Below are 20,905 nucleotides of genomic sequence, written 5' to 3' on the forward strand. Positions count from 1 at the left end.
GCTGTGCGTTGATAGATCAGTCAGTCAGTCACCTTTTCCTTTTATATATTTAGACTAGCTTATGCTCGCGACTTCGTCCGCGTGGACCACACAAATTTCAAACCCCTATTTCACCCTCGGGGTTGAGTTTCAAAAATCCTTTCTTAGCGGATCCATACGTCATAATAGCTATCTACATGCCAAATTTCAGCCCGTTCTGTTCAGTAGTTTGAGCTGTGCGTTGATAGATCAGTCAGTCAGTCAGTCAGTCAGTCACCTTTTCCTTCTATCTATAGGTACATATATAGATTATAGTATGAATGGATACTATCCTCAACTACTTTAACTCCACGAGTTAGGACCCAACTTTCACATCTGAGGAGAACTTTTGTCAAGATAATACATACCTCAATAAAGGGGTTTCACTTTCCAACATTTGTTCCTATTAGATTAAGATGGTTAACAAAGTTTGGTTTTAGTTTAGTTGCCAACTTCTCCCCTTTACGGTTTTTGAACGTAAATTAATTTACTGAGACTTACCAAACTAGTGTAGAAGCAAGAACCGTGGCACATTATGTGGTACATGTATTAAAATTTAAATGGCACATGATGTCCTTCATGAAACGAATTCATTCATTCATTTATCATAAAGTAGCTATAAGCTTATGCTCGCGACTTCGTCCGCGTGGACTACACAAATTTCAACCCCTTATTTCACCCCGTTAGGGGATGAATTTTCAAAAATCCTTTCTTAGCGGATGCCTACGTCGTAATAGCTATCTGCATGCCGAATTTCAGCCCAATCCGTCCGGTAGTTTGAGCTGTGCGTTGATAGATCAGTCAGTCAGTCAGTCAGTCAGTCACCTTTTACTTTTATATATATAGACTAGACTAGATGCCCGCGACTTCGTCCGCGTGGATTTAGCTTTCTAAAATTCCTGTGGGAACTCTTCAATTATTCGGGATAAAAAGTAGCCTATGTCCTTCCCCGGGATGTAAGCTATCTCTGTACCAAATTTCGTCAAAATCGATTGAACGGTTGAGCCGTGAAAAGCTAGCAGACAGACAGACAGACAGACAGACACACTTTCGCATATTTTATAATATTAGTATGGAAGTATGGATTTAGATTAGCCTTGTTAATTATGACTAATATCCAGGTTCTAATTTAGCACCTATATTTAAACCCTTTCCCCTCCAATTATGCGAAAAGCTTGTGCTAGAAGTGAGTACGACAATAGTCATATATATATGTTTAATTAATAACAGATACCTTTCAGAATTCAGTCCGCTCCTTAACCTTTGAGCTATTGAGGCTCTAAAAGTGATATGCCAAGACCATACCAGCGCGTACGAAAAAACAGGTTCTACTGTGAAGAGCCAGCAAGAAACTCAGCAGTTGCTCTTTTTTTTAAAAACGAAACGTTACTATTATGTAAATAATAAGTATATTTACCACAGTTTTACATTTTGAACAGCGCGGCGTAGCGAAAAACCAAACATTTTATATGTGAAATAAAATGTTGTTTTTTTTTCTCTCCAAAAAGTAAACGTAACGTAAAACTGTCAACATTTTAAGTCGCAGCTAAATTTAGTCGCCATTCAAAGTGAGTGCGAGCTGAAATATTCTCTCAACCGACACTCAGCCTCCATTTCCAGACTCCGCGAGGGCTAAATCTACGCTTAAACCTTTTCTGCCAACTTGACCTAGTTTTTGACAACGCGATACGATACATACGATACATAAACGTAAGCGATTTTCATTCATCTCATGCTGCATCTATCATCTCCTGCTTGGTTTGATTGCAGTCAAGCGCAAGCATAAAAAGTTATAAAAAAAAGTCTCAACTAACACTCAGCGTTTATTTCCAGACTACCTGAGGGCTAAATCAACGTTTAAACCTTTTATGCCAACTTGACCTCCTTTTTATGACGACCCAAGGCATAGGCGTAGGCGATTTTTCTTGTTGTTTACCTACGACGGCGTTGAAACTTAAGTTTGCATCTCAGGTGTAGAGTGGGTGTGGAAAGCGAGACAATCGGTACATGTGGACTTTTAATATCTTTGAATTTAACAATTGTAAGATATTGAGACTTCATACAATATCTTGTATTGAGAGAAAGGGATAGATTTACTACCATATTACTTTCCTACCCTAGGAAAATATCGTGAGAAAGCCTAAATTCCTAAAAGTTCTTCATAATGTTTCCTCAGGTGCATGAGGTCTGCCAATCCACACTGAACTAGCGTGGCAGATTATGGCCTTAAATTCCCTTCTCATTCTGAGAGGAGACCCGTGCTCAGTAGTAGTTCAGCGATAGTTGATCATGATGATTATGATTATGACTATGATTAAAATTCATTTGTTTCTAACATTTTACTAGCATGTCATTTTCGTGAAAGACTAAGTCAAAGTCAAAGTCAAAGTCAAAGTCAAATGATTTATTCAAAATAGGTAATAAATTACTCTTATTGATGGTCTGGTATGGTGTTAGATTTGTAAGATATAGTGGTGATAATTATTACGCAAACTTAAAACTAAAACTACGAGGGTTCCAAACGCGCCCAGGTCTCACACACATGTTACGTTAATTGGGCTTTTTAATGAGATATCAAATGATTGCTTTCTTATATAGATTTACCCTAACGCTCATGATAACGGTAGTAGTAGTAAGCTAATAAATTATCCACTACTAATAATTGTACAGTCAAATACCAACACTCGCTTAGCACCTTAATGATCGAATTCGCTTGCACTGCACGGCACGGTTGTGCGCACATCTGAGTGTTTCTGTGGCATGTTTATAGAAAAAGGTCATAAGTGTGACTGGTTTTTGATGCAATAGTTTGCGGAATTGCTACTCGAATTTTGAGGCCTACCTAAATAATAATTAAAAATCGCTCAAGCTTTTGACTTGGTCGCGTAAAGTGGCCACTTCCAAAAGTTTTCTAACGGTGACTCTATATAACTTTGCTTTTAGTTTGGATTTATCGGTAGGCCTTATTGCATGTAAATAGCATTATTACATAGACTTGCCAGTTACCGGCTAGGGTGTTGTTAAAGTTACAATCAGATATCGTATTGTACCTACCTACTTTCGACTTCGCAATTTTAGACATCCCGAGTCATAAAAGGAATTTTCTAAAAGTATAGGTACCCAAATTTAAGTACGTAGAATATAGGTACATACATGTACATACATATACTAGCCCCATAAACTACTGCTATACAAAAAAATCACGTCATTTTATTACTACCGTCCAAGACCCTATTGTATTGGGTTCAGTGCGTTGTTCTGCCGCGCCACTTTGTATTTGTCAAGGCCTTTAAACCTCTGTAGCCTTTACCAGCCATTCGTTGTGATACAAAGTTTCATAACTTGCGCCGTGAACGCGCCCTAAGGCTTAACACGGCTTCACGGCAAAGATAACTCTAGACAAGCGTCCAGGCTTTTAAGGCTTTGGCCGGCTCTGAGAGATTGCATTTCAGTGTTAGTTTATTGTATTACAGTATTATTTCACAAGTGCAGTGCAATAATTTTCTATGAGCTGTAAAACTGAGACTGAAATCTATAGAGCGTACTTTGACTTTGCTTAGACTTAAGATTGAGCTAAAACAAGACAGACTTATGTGAGAAATGTAGCTCTGTCTCGTTTTAACTCTTTCTTAAGTCTAAGCAAAGTCAGAGTGCGCTCTATAGATCTCACCCTGATAGTCCAGTGGTTAAGACTCGGCAACCTCTTCGTGAGGTCAGATCCCGGGCACGTACTTCTAAATTTTTCGGAGCTACGTTCATTAATGGCGAAGGAAAAAATCGTGAGGAACCCTGTATGGCTGAGAGTCCTCCATGATGTTCTTAAAGGTGTATGATGTCTGCCATCCGCATGTGACCAACGTGGTGGACCATGGCCAGACCCTTTTCATCAAGTGTTATTTCTTGTACGGAACCCTTCGTATGCGAGTCCGAGTGTGGAAATGTGAGTGAGAGTGGAAATTTCAACTTTCTACCTATTACGGTTTATGAGATACAGTCCGGTGATAGACAAATCTAACAGACTGAGAGACTAACGGACAGATGGACGGATGGACAGACGGACGGACGGAGGATGGTTAGCGGAAACTACTTAGGTAAGTAAGGTTCAATTGGCAACCTTCGGGTACAGAACCCTAGAAACGAACATCAAAACATTCCAGCATGTTTTTCACAAAAGCTCTAAACAATCATTATCATGATCAACCCATCACCGGCTCACTACAGAGCACGGGTCTCCTCTCAGAGTGAGAAGGATTTTGGCCATAGTCTACCACGCTGGCCATGTGCGGATTGGTAGACTTCACACACCTTTGAGAACATTATGGAGAACTCTCAGGCATGCAGGTTTCCTCACGATGTTTTCCTTCACCGTTAAAGGCAAGTGATATTTATTAAATTAAAACGCACATAACTCAGAAAAGTTAGAGGTGCGTGCCCGGGATCGAACCCCCGACCTCCGATTAGAAGGCGGACGTCTTAACCACTAGGCTATCACAGCTTACACAAAGCTCTAAACAAAATCTAAATATATAAAAGGAAAAGGTGACTGACTGACTGACTGATCTATCAACGCACAGCTCAAACTACTGGACGGATCAGGCTGAAATTTGGCATGCAGATAGCTTTTATGACGTAGGCATCCGCTAAGAAAGGATTTTTGAAAATTCGACCCCTAAAGGGGTGAAATAGGGGTTTGAAATTTGTGTAGTTCACGCGGACGAAGTCGCGAGCATAAGCTAGTTGGATTATAAATAAATGGATCATACTTGAGCATCTTTGGGGACTCGATGTAATGTCACGGAATCTCGCAAGGTTTTGAAACACTGACAATATTGAGAGCACCCTTGGGTTTTGGCCTGTCATGGTATTCCTGTTAAGGATATTTTATTTAATACTATATGATACCCGCAACTTCGTCCGCCTGGATTTAGGTCTTTAAAAATCCCATGGGAACTCTTTGATTTTCCGGGATAAAAAGTAGCCTATGTCCTTCTCCGAGATGCAAGCTATCGCTGTACCAAATTTCGTCAAAATTGGTTGAACGGATGGAACTTCTGTCGGCAGTCCCCACTAACCTACTATCAACTTTTGTAACGTTGGAAATTAGTTTTAGTAATTATTTATTTATTTATTTACAACTAGCATTTAGTCATACCTTCGTCAGCATAAACGGTGGTTATAATAAAAATCCTGGAGGAATTCTGTTTTTTTTTTTAAATTTAAACAAGTTTCTGTCTCCAAGCCTGAAAATGCCAGGGAAATGATCCGATATGGACGAATACACATACATTTAAGAGAAAACCAACCCAGGGTAGTTACATAAGGGTATTGACATGTGAGGACGAATGTAGGAACATTTGTCACAACGACTCTTACAAGTTACTACGCGTTCGCAGAAATGTGCGAACATATTATACAGGGTGTAACCAGAATGGTAGCAAAAACTTTGCGTTATTATTATACTACCAAAACACAATCCAATGCCAATAATCGTTTGACTTATCTTGTAGTTTTATGTAGTATTGTGGGTTTTTGAAACCCACAATGTATAGCGTGCAAAACTCGGGTCAATGCCCCACCTACGAGGCGGCATTACGCGGCATTGACTCTGAATTGCTTATTTACGAAACGTTCATTGACCTCTAACGTCAATCAGATGTTTTATTTGAAAAACATTGTGAAATTTTAAAAAATACAGGATTTTCTGATTTACTTTTTTGCGTTTTCTTTTGTGGTGTCATATTAGCAATCATCAGTACTATCACCTTTCTTCGTTTTTGCTAGCGTCTGGTTACACCCTATATTTGTGGTATACAAATATAGGGTGTTCTCTAAACGTGTTCTTGTGACTTTCACTTTCGGCTTTGAGTATATTGGTTTTCTATTGATTGACTACTAGTTGTTACCACGTTATTGCCATATTTTATACTAGAGCTTATGCTCGCGACTTCATCTGCGTGGACTACACAAATTTCAAACCCCTATTTTACCCCCTTAGGTGATGATTTTTCAAAAATCCTTTCTTAGCGGATGCCTGCGTCATAATAGCAATCTGCATGCCAAATTTCAGCCCGATCCCTCCAATAGTATGAGCTGTGTGTTGATAGATCAGTCAGACACTCAGTCAGTCAGTCAGTCAGTTAGTCACCTTTTCCTTTTATATAATTAGATTAGTGACAAAGGTTACTTTTTATCCCGGAAAATCAAAGAGTTCCCATGGGATTTTTAAAAACCTAATTCCACGCGTACGAAGTCGCGGGCGTCAGCTAGTAATAAAAATAAAAATTAACCCGGAAATGGAATTCCTAAGTATTTCAATTTCATTTACATTTTAATCCCAGATGTCAACAAACGGGGGGCACTAAAAATGTGTATAATTAGAATGTAAAGCCCGGGGGCCTTGGCGACCGTGACACGGCTTGATAGATCGATATTTGTCGTGCCCTTCGACCGACAAGGGTTAGGATTGTCAAATATGCGGGAGAAAAATATGTTTGGAAACGCTACGTTTTTGGAATTTATAAGTTCACTAGCTGCCCTGGCGAACTTCATTCCGCCTAACAGTCGATTCAAATTTTTTTTAATTTTCTCTCCGTAAGAACCATCCTCGTACTTCAAGGTATATTATAAAAAAGAATTAGCGAAATCGGTTCAGCTGTTCTCGAGATTTGCGATGAGTAACACATTTAGTGATTCATTTTTATATTATAGACTAGCTGATGCTCGCGACTTTGTTCGCGTGGATTTACCTTTTTGAAAACCCCGTGGGAACTATTTAATTTTCCGGGATGTTTAAAAAACCTAAATTCACGCGGATTAAGTCGCGGACATCCTCTAGTCTCCACATAATTCAAGATGATCAGCTTACAACCAAGAAGAACTTAATAAGGTTTTTCAAATTTAAAAACGGTAAATTAAAACTACCTGACTATTCATAAGTATTTGTAAAAAGTTTACATGAATAAAAAACATTCTATTCTATTCTATTCTGTCAACGGCCGGACTTCAATTTTAGAGGCCCGTATGTTTCCATTTTAAATGCAAATGAAAGGTCAAATATAAGCTTGTAATATCAAACAATTGTTTCCTTGAGAACTTAAGATGCGCCAACGTTAACTCTAATTGTATATTGGGGGACGGAATTAATGAATTTGTATTGTGTTTATAAGGGAAATGATTATTACTATTACCAAATTAAATTTGACTGTAAGGTCATAACACAGAATTCTGAATAAATCAATAGAAAAGCTATAGCAGTCTTCAATACCAGGACAGCCTATCGCTGCTGACGCCCACCCGCTCCGCAGAAGAAGACAGGGGAGGAGAAGGAGACAGTATGCTCACCTTCTCCCCCCCTAGGTATTGCGAGTAAACTTGTGCCGGTCCAACGATATCCGGGATCCTGAGACATCTTATACTTGACGCGGACGGTACCGCTGGGTTTTTAGTGGGTATGCTGAAGGTGGTTAAAAAAACCGCGAGTGAGTCCCACATACCCGCCCTTGTGCGGCAAGCCTAATAGCATTTTTACCAGCGGAAAAAAAAGAACAGCCTATCGCTAATTTTTACCAGTAGGTACATAGTTCGTATAACTGATAGACATTTGGGTCTCAAGGTGCTGGGATGGTGACCTCGCACCGGAAGACGCAGGGTTAGAAGACCTCCCAGACACGGACGACATCAGACGAGTCGCAGGGAGCCGCTGGATTTAGGTGGCGCAAGACCGTGGCGTGTGGAAGTCCCTATCAGTGGATCGGTTGATGATGATGATGCAGTCACGAGTCACAAGACGACGTCACGTGTAAGACAATGACGATCAGCACAAATCACCAGTTTACTCTCAAGAAAGTCTGTCATTTTTAAAGTTACATTGAAAAAAAAATTATTTAGGCTTTTGGTTAAAAATAAAAAATACACGTTTCACGATTTGAAAATACTGCTCCCAATGGGGTTAAATAGGTATCTATTTCAGGATTTTTGAAAATAATTCTACCCCCACACCGATTTTCTAAATTCCACCCGAGCGCAGTCGGGGCGGGTCAGCTAGTCGCATACAAAAACAGAGAGAGTGCTATACTAAGTTAATTGGGTATTTGACTCCAATTTTTTCACTACTTTATTATAAAAGTAGGATAAAAATAATGACGTAAACTGAAAAAGCTAATTAAATCGATCTAATAACAAAAAAGTTATAAGCATTTAAATATTTCTGATTAGGCAGAGATAGCGATATAGCATTTTGACGTCACACCTTACTAATGCCATAGTAGCTTCGTGCGGTTTCATACAAATTTTCGTTTTGCGAGAAAGGGATGGAGGACCCTCCCACTCCAAAATTAAAATGCCTGTAACTTTGTAAATCTTTGTTGGATTTTAATATTTTTTTCAGCGTACGTCATTATTTTTATCCTAGTTTATAGTAAAGTAATAATATTTATCAAATTCAAAAGTAGGAAAACACCCAAATTGGGTATTTTCCTGGGCTACTATATCTACCGTATAGTAGGTGAAGTAAGCTCTCTAACCAAAGCTTTAAATAATTGAAAACAGTGAAAGCGAAACGGGAATCCGATACAACCTATTTGTAAAGTAATTAAAACTTGCTCATTAGGGCTAAGGAATGCTCCAACTTATTTGTTTTCGATCTACCCCCTCAACTGTACCCCTAGTACAAGTTTGAATTGCTCGAAAACTTTGATGGTTTTTTTTGATACTAAAAACCATCAAAGTTTTCGAGCAATTCAAACTTGTACTCAACTGGACCCCTAGTACAAGTTTGAATAGCTCGAAAACTTTGATGGTTTTTTTGATACTAAAAACCATCAAAGATTTCGAGCAATTCAAACTTGTACTCAACTGGACCCCTAGTACAAGTTTAAATAGCTCGAAAACTTTGATGCTTTTTAATATATTATTTTATAGGTGATGCCCGCGACATCATCCGCGTGGGCTTGGGTTTTAAAAAAATCCCTTATGAACTCTTTGATTTTCCGAGATAAAAGTAGCCAATGTCACTCTCCATCTTTAACTATCATCATCAAGCCATCACCGGCTCATTACAGAGCACGGGTCTCCTCTCAAATGAGAAGGGGTTTGGCCATAGTCCACACTGGCCAAGTGTGGATGCAAACACCTTTGAGAACATTATGGAGAACTGTCAGGCATGCAGGTTTGATATGTCAGTACTTAATCAGTTTCTCATTTCATTTATAATATATACATAGATTTAAAATTGTATGTATGCACACTGTCGTTAAGTAGGTATAGTATATGTAATTAATGTACCTACAATTTTATTTATTGTTTATTTGTTGTTTATTTATTGTTAGTTGTTGTTTGTTGTGTCGTTCTCACATTTAATTTTTGCTGAATAAAAAATGATTAAATAAAAGTTTTTCTTCTGACTACAGACATTATAAATAGGACAGAAGGGCTGGCTCATTTTTTGCGCAACGGATCAGCCTGGCTGTCCAGCGCGGAAATGCAGCCAGTATTCTTGGCACCATTCCAGGCGGTCATGATTTATATAGTAATTAGATAAGGCTAGCTTTAAGTTTTATTGTAATAATAATAAATAAAAAAAAAAATAGGTCCTCGACTTCGAATTTCGTTTTTGAAAACTATAACAACTTGTGCTAGAAGTTCTGTTTCAAGTTAAATTACTTTCAAGGTAAATATTAAGTTTGTTTATTTCTTGTTTCGTTAAAGTTAATAGCTGTTTTAATAGCGTCGCCCGAATTCTGGATGATATTTAATTATAATATTAATTAACTTTATTAATGTATTTTGTATTCGGTTATCTTTTTAATCGTGCTACAATTTTTATAGTGTTTTTTATTTTTTTTAAGATAACATTTATCATATTATTATGTTATTTAACTTTTAAGCAATTTTAAAGCAGCAGTAGTAAGAGCAGTCGAAAGTTTTTAAACTCACTTGTTATTAAAAAAAAAATCAGAACCCATCCTTTTGGATTTGCCGTAGTCGGGTAAAAAGAATCCTCCTTAGTTCGGAATACTCATTAATTAGCCGTTGTATTTTTTTCTCACTATTCAATGAAAAATTTTGTTCCGTATCTTTATGACTATTCAATTCAATAACAATTAGGTCACTAAGAAACAGTGTAGACTAAAGACAGTCGCATGTTATATCGTATTTAAAGTAGTGATAGTTTTAACCTCAGAACACGTCATGTACTAAGCTAGTAAAGTATATAGGTATAGCACATAGCTGAGTAGGCTCCTGCGGTACGCGGTGCGGTGGCGGTGCGGGAGGGTGACAGTTGTCACAAGTTGACGAATCACTGAACTCTCGCGTCACGTCATCACACCCCTCCCGCACCGCTCCACTAACGCAGGGTCAGTTATATGCGTCTTTTTAAACCCCCCCCCCCCCGATAAAAGACGCCCTAAGCACGTCCTTAACGACCCCGATAATCAAATCATGACCGACAATGCTCCTTATCTAGTAGGGCTAAACAATTCAACCTTATCACTGCGTCTTTGCCGACGAAGCATGGTCTCCAATATCTAACGTCACCCGGACGTGGACTCACGCCACGGCCTCGGGGACGTACGGACTAACCAGTAGCCTAACAACTCCACCCATCCCAACGTCATCCTAAGCCGTGGTCCGAGCCTCACAGGAGGCGCCCTTAGGAGGACGTTGCCCCCCGACCTCTTAAATTATTTCTTCGAGCCCTAGGCCTCAACCGCAGGCGGAGCTTCGCGCTCGCCACCCTCCCCGGTGACGCTGTAGCGGCCAGTAGGGCCTACTCAGCATAGTCAATCCAAAACAACACACGCATCTTTTTTCATTAGATTTTAAATTCCGTGTGATGTATACCAATATTATGTTTAACTGGCATCAACGGATTTTTTGAATGAATAGGATCGTAATAATATGGAGATCTGCAGAGTTCGGGGAAAAATCTCAAAAAACTCGTCGAAAACAACGGCAACAACTTAATATTATTCAAAAACAATTATATATACAATATATATATTATACAAGTATTATCTGAATCTAATATTTTTTGTAATATTGGCCTCACTAAATTAAATAAGCATATAAATGGAAAAGGAAAAAGTGACTGACTGACTGACTGATCTATCAACACACGGCGCAAACTACTGAAAGGATCGGGCTGAAATGTATATGCAGTGACATAGCTATTATGATGTAGACATTCGCTGAGAAAGGATTATTGAAAATTCAACTCCTAAGGGGGTAAAATAGAGATTTGAAAATGTAGTCTACACAGAAAGTGTCCCTAAAAAATTGTGCTTTAGCTCTTAGGTCGGACAAGAAAACTTTATCAGCTGTGTGGTGGGAGGCTTTGGTCGTGGCTAGTTACCACCCTACCGACAAAGCCGTGCCGCCAAGCGATTAAGCGTTTCGGTACGATACCGTGTAGATCCCAAAGGGGCAATAATAAAAAAAGCTAGGATAAATACCGTTCCCGTTAAGTCTGATTTGTCGTACCTCAAGTCTATGCAGCCTTCAGATAATTAACTGTAGCTTACAACTGCTTGGAATACAGCAAAAACCAGTAATTAATCCCTCGACGCCGACTGCGGATCCTTGTTCGCGACAGTATTCAAATAAAAAAACCATGTTCCGCCCCCGACTTCGCTGGGACTTCGGTTGGCCAAGTTTTTTAGGAGCAACCGTAAAAACTTTGTAAGGAAGTGAATTTTAACATTGTTACATAAAAAACTTTGCTAATTAACAATTTAATTTTATGGTCCCTGATTTTGTAAGTAGGTAAGCACTTGGGTTTAAAAGTGTTACGTATGTAAGGCTGGTCGCACATTGGCTGCTAGAAATTCAGGAAAAAAGAATACTTTCCTTAGATCTGTGTGGTGGGTGGCTTTTCGGTATATTTGGTGGTTATAATTTTATAACGTTGGGGTCTCAAAATACTGGAATAGTAAACTCGCACCGAAATCGCAGCATGGAAGAGAATAGAATAGATTTTTTTTCTATTGAAATATTTTTTTTATAAGAAGAACAGCAAGACACATCCGCGAATTACGTCTGATAGTTTGACAGTTCTATAAACATACCAGAAGTGAAAGTTTTGCCTTTTATACTGCAACTAGCTTATGCTCGCGACTTCGTCCACGTGGACTACACAAATTTCAAACCCCTATTTCACCCCCTTAGGGGTTGAATTTTCAAAAATCCTTTCTTAGCGGATGCCTACGTCATAATAGCTACCTGCATGCCAAATTTCAGCCCGATCCGTCCAGTAGTTTAAGCTGTCCGTTGATAGATCAGTCAGTCAGTCAGTCAGTCATTCAGTCAGTCAGTCACCTTTTCCTTTTATATATTTAGATATTAACATAATTGCTATTGCAACCGCTCAAACAAAATGGCGACCTAAACACAAAAAGCATTTAATAGCTTAAAAACCATCAACCACCCGCGTTTACACAATCGACTCAAGATGGCTTTCTCAGCACAGATCACTCGACTTCCGTTTCAAAAGGCGGCAATTACAAGTGTGATAACAGTTCAGTGTTCATTTTATTATCTAGAACTAGATACCTATAAGTCACGGCAGTCAGCCGCATCGATAATTTGTTTATTCCACCATAGTACGAGTGTGTCAAAAAGCCTGACACTAAATCATGAGACGCGAGAAACTATGTCACTTGTCCAATAAATCATGTTCTATTAGATCTCTGTCGCTGACCCGCGTCAGAACTGCGGAGTCAATATGTGACTTTTATCTCTCGCGCGGCAATCTGCCACAAATCTTTGCACTCAGTAAATTGACAACCTTTCTAGCGTAGTGGTGAGCACTGTGGTTTTTGGTGAAAAGTTTTAGCTTCGATTCCCGACATGGGGTAGTTTGGAAAATAAGTTTTAAATTGCCCGGGGTCTGGTGGGAGACTGCCCATAGCTAATTACCACCCTAACAATATTGTTGGACGTTGCGATAGTACCTACATATTTTCATAAGTTAAGCAATTCTTACCCAAATGCGTAACTGGATGGGTGATCAATTTTTTTTTGACGACCGTAGTGAGCGCTCTTGTCTTATCAGTGAGAGGTCATGGGTTCAATTCCCGGCAGGGGAAAATTGATATTTTAATTTCTAAATTTTCTCTGTTCTGTCTGGTGGGAGGCTTCGGCCGCGGCTAGTTACCACCCTAGCGGCAAAGCCGTGGTGCTAAGTTCCGGTACGACGCCGTGTAGAAACGGGGTATGGGTTTAATAAAAACTGTCACACCCCTTCCAGGTTAGCCCGCTTCCATCTTAGCATCATCACTTATTACCAGGTGAGATTGCAACGTCGCTGGTGGGGGCTTCTCTAATTCATCATCACTCTGCAGTGTGTGGTATGCAGGATTAAGACGACAGTATTACGTCTAATGTCCATACGTCATTACAGTTAGGTAGTTTCCATCAAGTTACAATCAGGGCAAAGTCATCGAATAAAAAATAATTCAGAAACAAATGCTACTACGAAGTGGAGCCAAATGGAAAGGAAAGAAAGAAAAATAGCCTTTATTTCTTGTCACACTACCCGGCAGGAATCAGTTTTCCATTAGCTCAGTTGGAGTACAAACCGATTTGCCACATAAGCTAGGCGAAGGATGAGAGACAAAAATCACACGTTGACTGACCTCTACTGACGAGGGTTGGGGAAGTAATCTAATTGAACATGATTTATTGAACAAATGACGCACTGTTTTGACGACCTTTTTACGGCAACTCCTTATATTTTTAGGGTTCCGTACCTCAAAAGGAAAAACAGAACCCTTATAGGATCACTTTGTCTGTCTGTCTGTCTGTCAAGAAACCTTCAACCAACAGGGTACTTCCCGTTGACCTAGAATCATGAAATTTGGCAGGTAGGTAGATCTTATAGCTGATATTTGGGGAAAAATCTGAAAACCGTGAATTTAGGGTTAGATCACCTCCTACCTGTGCATTCTAAAACAGATTTTTATTTATTTTTATGTATCATATTTTTTGAATTATCCTGTAAAATGTCGAAAAATACGACTGTAGTACGGAACCCTCATTGTGCGAGCCTGACTCGCACTTGGCTGGTTTTTTTCCTAATCTTAAAGATCTCACGATAGTTTATACGCTGAAAGACTTCGTTCATTTCACGTTTTTTGCAAGATAAGATTGCAAAGATTCATCATCATCATCATCAACCGATAGATGTCCACTGCTGGACATAGGTCTTTTGTAGGGACTTCAACACAGCGCGGTCTTTCGCTGCCTGAATCCAGCGACTCAATTTTTTTTACTAATTTTATTATTTCGTTTTTTGGCAGTCGTGTTTTTTAATATTTTTAATTACAACTTATTGGGAAAAACCAAAATAATGAGTGCTTTTCAAAACTCATTTTTACAGCTCACACGGGGTTCGGAGTGGACATTTTAAAATGAATTTATAAATATTTATGGTGTTAACAAAGTTCGCATTGTTCTACTGTTTTGCAGTTGCACAATTTATGTGCATACATTATTCTGTACACTGAAGTGAAATTGAGGGTAGTTCACTTTTTATTTTTATTTTTGGTATAGTTAGGTACCTACTTTTTCAGGAGATAGGTTTGACATGTAGATAGGAAATCTTAAAGACACAAAATTGCGTAAAATTTGACTCCTCAGGCGCATTTTAACTTTTTGTGTCAAATTTTATCCTTATTTTAAAGGTCAACGGTAAACCCGGTGAACCGTACTTTTGACATGACAGTTATTTACCCACACAATTACTCTCGTATTTATCCCAAACGAAATCACTACCCTTATTGGGTAGTGATTTCGTTTGAAAAAATGCCTTACTATAAAATTAAATAACGTCCAGTTTTGAAGAAGTATAATATTAAATAAATTCAGATACAACAGTGTCAGCTTAGGGCCAGAGCAAACACGATGCTTTTAGCATCAGCGATCGGCGATTTAGTTGATTTTCGTGATTAGTCCACTTCTCACACATGTAGTACGCAACAGGTCGAGATGGCAATCGGGGAGGGAACGCCTCGCCTCATACCCCGATTGCCATTTCAACCTGTCACGCATTATACCTTCAATCTCCAGTCGTAGTGATCAAATGGATTTAATTTATTACTTCAATACAGCATCGAACAAATCGTTTACGATAGCCTTACACGATCTAGTTTACTGGTCAAGTTTGCAGCGGACTTAAAGCGGCGTCCAGTAAACTTGACGGTGTATGGCTATCAGTATGCATGATGTCATGCTCACTTGCACAGTGCATGACTATCAGTTGACTGGGTGCCGTTTCAAGTCCGCTGCAAACTTGACGGTAAACTTGATCGTGTATGGCCAGCGTAAAACTCGCAATTTCAATACAGCGATTAAACGCAGAAAGACGTCAAAACGGGATGCAGCATTAATGCAGTTGCAAAATTGCCGATTGCTGATGCTAAAAGCGTCGTCGTGTCTGCTATGGCCCTTACAGATTTCAGATTATAAACGCGCGGACAGTTGGACACCCTATTTAATAGTTCTGCTACCGGTAGATCTTGTTTAATCTCAAGGTGGGAAACTTCCTTTGTCTTATCACCTTGACTTTAGTTGCGGGACGGGTTCTGGAACAACCAAATTCAGTTTTGAGAAGTTAAGCCGAGTTTCTTGCTGGTTCTTCTCGATATTAACGGCATTACGAACCAGTGGTAAATTATTCTGACGATTTAAAAGCTTGTGAAAATTTCTTTGAAAAAAGATGTATTCTATTCTATTCTATTCTAAAACTGTCACAGAAATCCAAATTCATACTTCTATAAGTATTAATGTTATTCATAAATGCAAAAGTATGTCTGTCTGTCTGCTAACTTTATATGGCCTATCCGTTTAAGTGATTTTAAAGTTTGTATAGAGATAGCTTGCATCCTGGGGACGAGCATAAGCTATTTTTAAACGACTTCCGGCCCGTTTTTTAGGGTTTCGTACCTCAAAAGGAAAAACGGAACCCTTATCGGATCACTTTGTTGTCTGTCTGTCTGTATGTCTGTCTGTCTGTCCGTCTGTCTGTCAAGAAACTGTGTTTGTCTATAAGTGTCGTAGTTTGTGTTAAATTAATGTATTGTGTGTGTTCCTAATAAATAAAATAAAAATAAATAAAAAAAAAAAACCTACAGGGTACTTCCCTTTGACCTAGAATCTTGAAATTTGGCAGGTAGGTAGATCTTATAGCTTTAGGGAAAAAATCTGAAAACTGTTAATCTGTGGTCACATCACACAAAAAAAAATTAAATTGTGGTCATAAAGTAATAATTAGTATTTTCAATTTTCGAACTAAGATAACTATATCAAGTGGGGTACCTATCATATGAAAGGGCTTCACCTGTGGATTCTAAAACAGATTTTTATTTATTTTTATGAATCATAGTTTTTGATTTATCGTGCAAAATGTCGAAACAATGCGACTGTACTACGGAACCCGATGAGCGAGCCTGACTCGCACTTGGCCGGTTTTTTTTAAATGAATGTACAGCGATTTTTTCGAGGTTTCTGGACCGATTTGCAATTTTTTTTTAATCAACAGAGGATGTTTCTGTGGTGGTCCCAAAAAAAATTCAAGATTCAACTTCTTAATCCTGATGCTGCAGGGTTACTGCCCGCCTAAATTATCAAGGATTCAGGAAGTGATCATAGTGAATTAATATAGTGTGACGCCCCGTACAACCGCAGTCGCACCCGCAAGTGCACCGGGTTAGCGCGGGGGCTGTGTGGGTGCGCGGGGCATTCCCTCCACGATTGCTATCTCGCCCTATCGCATACTATATCCCACATCCTAGACTATAAGGGGTCTGCACAACATGTCTTCTTCTTCCACTCACTTCTGTCATCCGTCAAGCATTATCCAACCCTTTTCCTCTTTCACGCAATCCGTCCTCCTTTGTTTTGAATTTGGATCACTTACCTTACGTATCCTCTTTCAGATTTCGATGATATATGCGATTTTAATTTAGCGATTTTTTTCTTCCTGCAAAAAAGTTTAACATCAGTTATGATGGTTTTACTAGCCTAATTCTGAAGTCAATGAACGTTGCGTAAGTGGGCCATTCGGAGTCAAAACCACGTCGTAGGCGGGGCATCGACCCAAGTTTTTCACGCTATACATTGCGAGGTTGAAACTAAATCACTAAAACTACAAAATTTGGCAAATGGTTATTGGTATTGGATTGTGTTTAGGTAGTATAACAATAACGCTAAGTTTTTGCTAGCGTTCTGGTTACATCCTGTATAACTTGATGTTATATTTTACAAACTAGCTCGCGACTTCGTCCGCGTGGACTACACAAGTTTGAAACCCCCATTTCATCTCCTTAGGGGTTGAATTTTCAAAAATCCTTTCTTAGCGGATGCCTACGCCATAATAGCTATCTGCATGCAAAATTTCAGCCCGATCCGTTCAGTAGTTTGAGCTGTGCGTTGACAGATCAGTCAGTCCTTTTATATATTTAGATTTGGAGGCTTAGACAACGATTTTTGTTAGGAATACATCTGAGAATGTTCTATACAATAAATTGAATCTAACTTACTTTTGCGGGTAATGTATAGTAACTCCCATAGGCGTTATTTTTTGCTTGCAAGGTCCACTGTTGCCGCACGGACATCCTTTCATAGGTTTCAATTGGACAGGGTACGTGAGTATTGGACTGAAAAATGATAACACGTAAATAAACATAAAAACATACCTAATTAGCCAGTTTTATTTGATCTTTCATCATCATCATGATCAACCCATCACCGGCTCACTACAGAGCACAGGTCACTTCTCAGAGTGAGAAGGGCTTTGGCCATAGTCTACCACGCTGGCCAAGTGCGGATTGGCAGACTTCACACACCTTTGAGAACATTATGGAGAACTCTCAGGCATGCAGGTTTCCTTCACCGTTAAAGCAAGTGATATGTTAATTACATAAAAACGCACATAACTCCGAAAAGTTAGAGGTGTGTGCCCGGGATCGAACCCCCGACCCGACCTCCGATTGGAAGGCGGATGTCCTTACCACTAGGCTACCACGGCTTGGAATTTGATCTTTAGAAAATATAAACAACCACTTAAATTAACCTTAGAAAATATTAATTTATGCTCGACAGCTCCTCATATTATGACACTGTTAAAAAAACGTACTTCATCATCATCATCAACAACCGATAGACGTCCACTGCTGGACATAGGTCTCTTGTAGACTTCCACACGCCACGGTCTTGCGCCGCCGTCCGTCAGCTAAAAACTTGCAGTTTTCTTTAATTATCTTCCCTCTCATTAATTCTATTTAATTTTTAATAATCTCATTAACTAACTCTATTTTAATTGTAATTTAGTTTCAATTCAGGGGAGAGAATGGTCATCCATAGATAATTATGAGCTTCGTCCTTAAGATCACTATGCTAAAAATCAGTACCCTTATTATAAATGCGAAAGTGTGTTTGTTTGTTGGTTTGATGGTTTGTTGGTTTGTCCTTCAATGACGTCGCAACGGTGCAACGGATTGACGTGATTTTTTGCATGGGTATAGATAAAGACCTGGAGAGTGACATAGGCTACTTTTTATCCCGAAAAATTAAAGAGTTCCCACGGGATTTAAAAAAACCTAAATCCACGCGAACGAAGTCGCAGGCATCAGCTAGTTAGGTTTAAAAACATATTTTGCGGGAGCTTGAAATGTAAAAATTGCTCGGTTTGATCCTAAATCGACGATAATTATGTCAAATATTAGGGTACGGTGACAAGAAAAATAGGGCTGCTTTAGGGCTACCTGCGTCAGATGTACTAACATTAAGTGACGCCTGCCAGTGAAGTCGAAATCTCGACATTTTGTTACAAGGGTCGTGAACTGTTTACTTATTACTTAGGTATACTCTTAGTATACCTAAATAATAAGTTTTCTCTCAATGAAGGGTAAAAAAGTAGATGTACACGGATGATGTCTTTTGTCCTAGAGTTTTTATAAATTCTTATCATTACTGTAAAGTACCTTATAAGAAACAACCAGAGAGTAATGGATTTAGTTTGGTCCGAGCCTTAGGTATACAAGAAAATTACGGCCACATTTAATAGAAGGAAAAACTATTATGAGAGCAGCACAGATGTAGTTTATGCCCCCTAAAACAAAGTTATCCCGGGCATAACTCGACATGTGGCAGTATTGACGTAGTAGCGTCAGCAAGAAAGGTTTCGGTTATGATTCTATACAAATACTGTGTTGGTGTTAGTTTCACAGTATCCTCATCTATGTCAAAGTATTCGTAAGATTTAAAAAAAGGTATCGTTGCCTTTATTTTAGCGATGCAAGTGTCTTGGGCTATATGATATGACAAGCATGACAAAGCAAATAATATGGCGGATATGACAGACAAAAATTCAAAATTATATAAAAAATACGGCCAAATTTAATAGAAGGAAAAACTATTATGAGATCTGCACAGTTATCCCGGGCATAACTCGATATGTGGCAGTATTGACGTAGTAGCGTCAGCAAGAAAGGTTCGAGTTATGATTCTATATAAATAATATTATGTTAGTGCCAGCAAATAAAAATAAAAGCAAATCAATAACAAGCATTTACGGGTTTGTAAATGACCTTATCGTTTAGATCAGTACCCTTATTATAAACGCGAAAGTGTGTTTGTTTGTTGGTTTGGTGGTTTGTTGGTTTGTTGGTTTGTCCTTCAATCACGTCGCAACGGTGCAACGGATTGACGTGATTTTTTTGCATGGGTATAGATGAAGACCTGGAGAGTGACATAGGCTACTTTTATCCCGGAAAACCAAGAGTTCCCACGGGATTTTAAAAAACCTAATTCCACGCTGACGAAGTCGCGTGCATCAGCAAGTAATATTATAATCCTGTTTCAAAAATAGCTTAAAACGAAATCACAGATATAATAATATTATGGGAACAGGAAAACTCACTCTTTCTTCCGAAACATTTTCCATTTCGACTTATTTGAAGTAATTACGTATCGCAAATTGGATAAGCTGAAAATAAAACATGGTATTTAAAAATTCATACAAATAAATACGAATTTAATACAGAACTGTGTCTATCTGTCAATTGTTACTTTATCACGGGTCAAGCGCTGGACCGATCTTGATAAAATTTGACCCAAAGATAGCTTAAGGTATTCTACAGACGGATACAATACACTTTTATTTTCAAAAAATCACAGAGTTCATTGAAAAAAAGTTCAATACACGTAGACAAAATCGCGGACATCATCTTGTAAATAAATAAATTCACTGTAGCAGTCAAACTAGACAGTAGGTCTAGCAAACGTATTGAGCTCTTTACCTTGAATTGCTAGTAGCCGTGTCAATTTTCCTGCGTCTGTATTCCTTACTACCCGCGAGACCCATTGGTGATAGCTTCCGACCTTTGTATACCGCTTAAATGTTCATTATTTCATTGTGGTCATATTGAAATGTGATCTGAACGTGTAATGTAAGTTTGGTAAAGGATTTATTTATTACATTTTACACTTTTCCATATTATTGTGAATAACTGATAGGTTTCACTGGTATGACATTGCCAAGTTTATTTTTCTGATTTTATAAGTTCAGAAAAAGTTATTACTCTGGAATGTACTAAGTACACTGGACCTCTAGTGAACTAGAGAAACTGTAGAGAAAGTAGAGAACGAAAAAAAAACGGATTTTCTCGGACTCGAACCGAATGAGTTCGTAACCGCCGTAAGGATACAAGTTGTAACCACAAAATATACAATAACTAGCGACCCACCCTGGCTTCGCATGGGTGCAATGTAGATACTAATGTGGTGTCATTGAGGTGTCATTGCCTCGGAAACTCTCAAATGAGTTAGAGAGACCTAATTCACATTATTTCAATTTCTCTAAGGATCTCTAATTTTTGAGAATTAAACT

General features: G+C 38.7%; 1 protein-coding gene across 1 annotated transcript; it reads right to left on the minus strand.

The window, feature by feature from the left end:
* Window positions 1-17,551: 17,551 nt before the first annotated feature.
* On the minus strand, window positions 17,552-20,380 carry LOC117993977 (uncharacterized). The gene is made up of 3 exons (XM_069507280.1): window positions 20,316-20,380; window positions 19,937-20,002; window positions 17,552-17,672 (listed from the first exon to the last, which is right to left on the minus strand). Exons 1-3 carry the CDS (start codon window positions 20,378-20,380, stop codon window positions 17,552-17,554), a joined length of 252 nt encoding a protein of 83 aa, XP_069363381.1.
* Window positions 20,381-20,905: the final 525 nt, after the last annotated feature.

The sequence above is a fragment of the Maniola hyperantus genome, chromosome 25 (genome assembly GCF_902806685.2).
Source record: "Maniola hyperantus chromosome 25, iAphHyp1.2, whole genome shotgun sequence".
Classification (NCBI taxonomy): Eukaryota; Metazoa; Arthropoda; class Insecta; order Lepidoptera; family Nymphalidae; genus Maniola; species Maniola hyperantus.

Excerpts from the sequence above, each read along its gene's own strand:
- LOC117993977 (XM_069507280.1), bottom strand. The coding sequence starts at position 20,380 with ATGGGTCTCGCGGGTAGTAAGGAATACAGACGCAGGAAAATTGACACG. Across the intron at positions 20,003-20,315 it reads ACGGCTACTAGCAATTCAAG|CTTATCCAATTTGCGATACG; the intron begins GTAAAGAGCTCA and ends TTTTATTTTCAG. Across the intron at positions 17,673-19,936 it reads AAAATGTTTCGGAAGAAAGA|TCCAATACTCACGTACCCTG; the intron begins GTGAGTTTTCCT and ends ATCATTTTTCAG.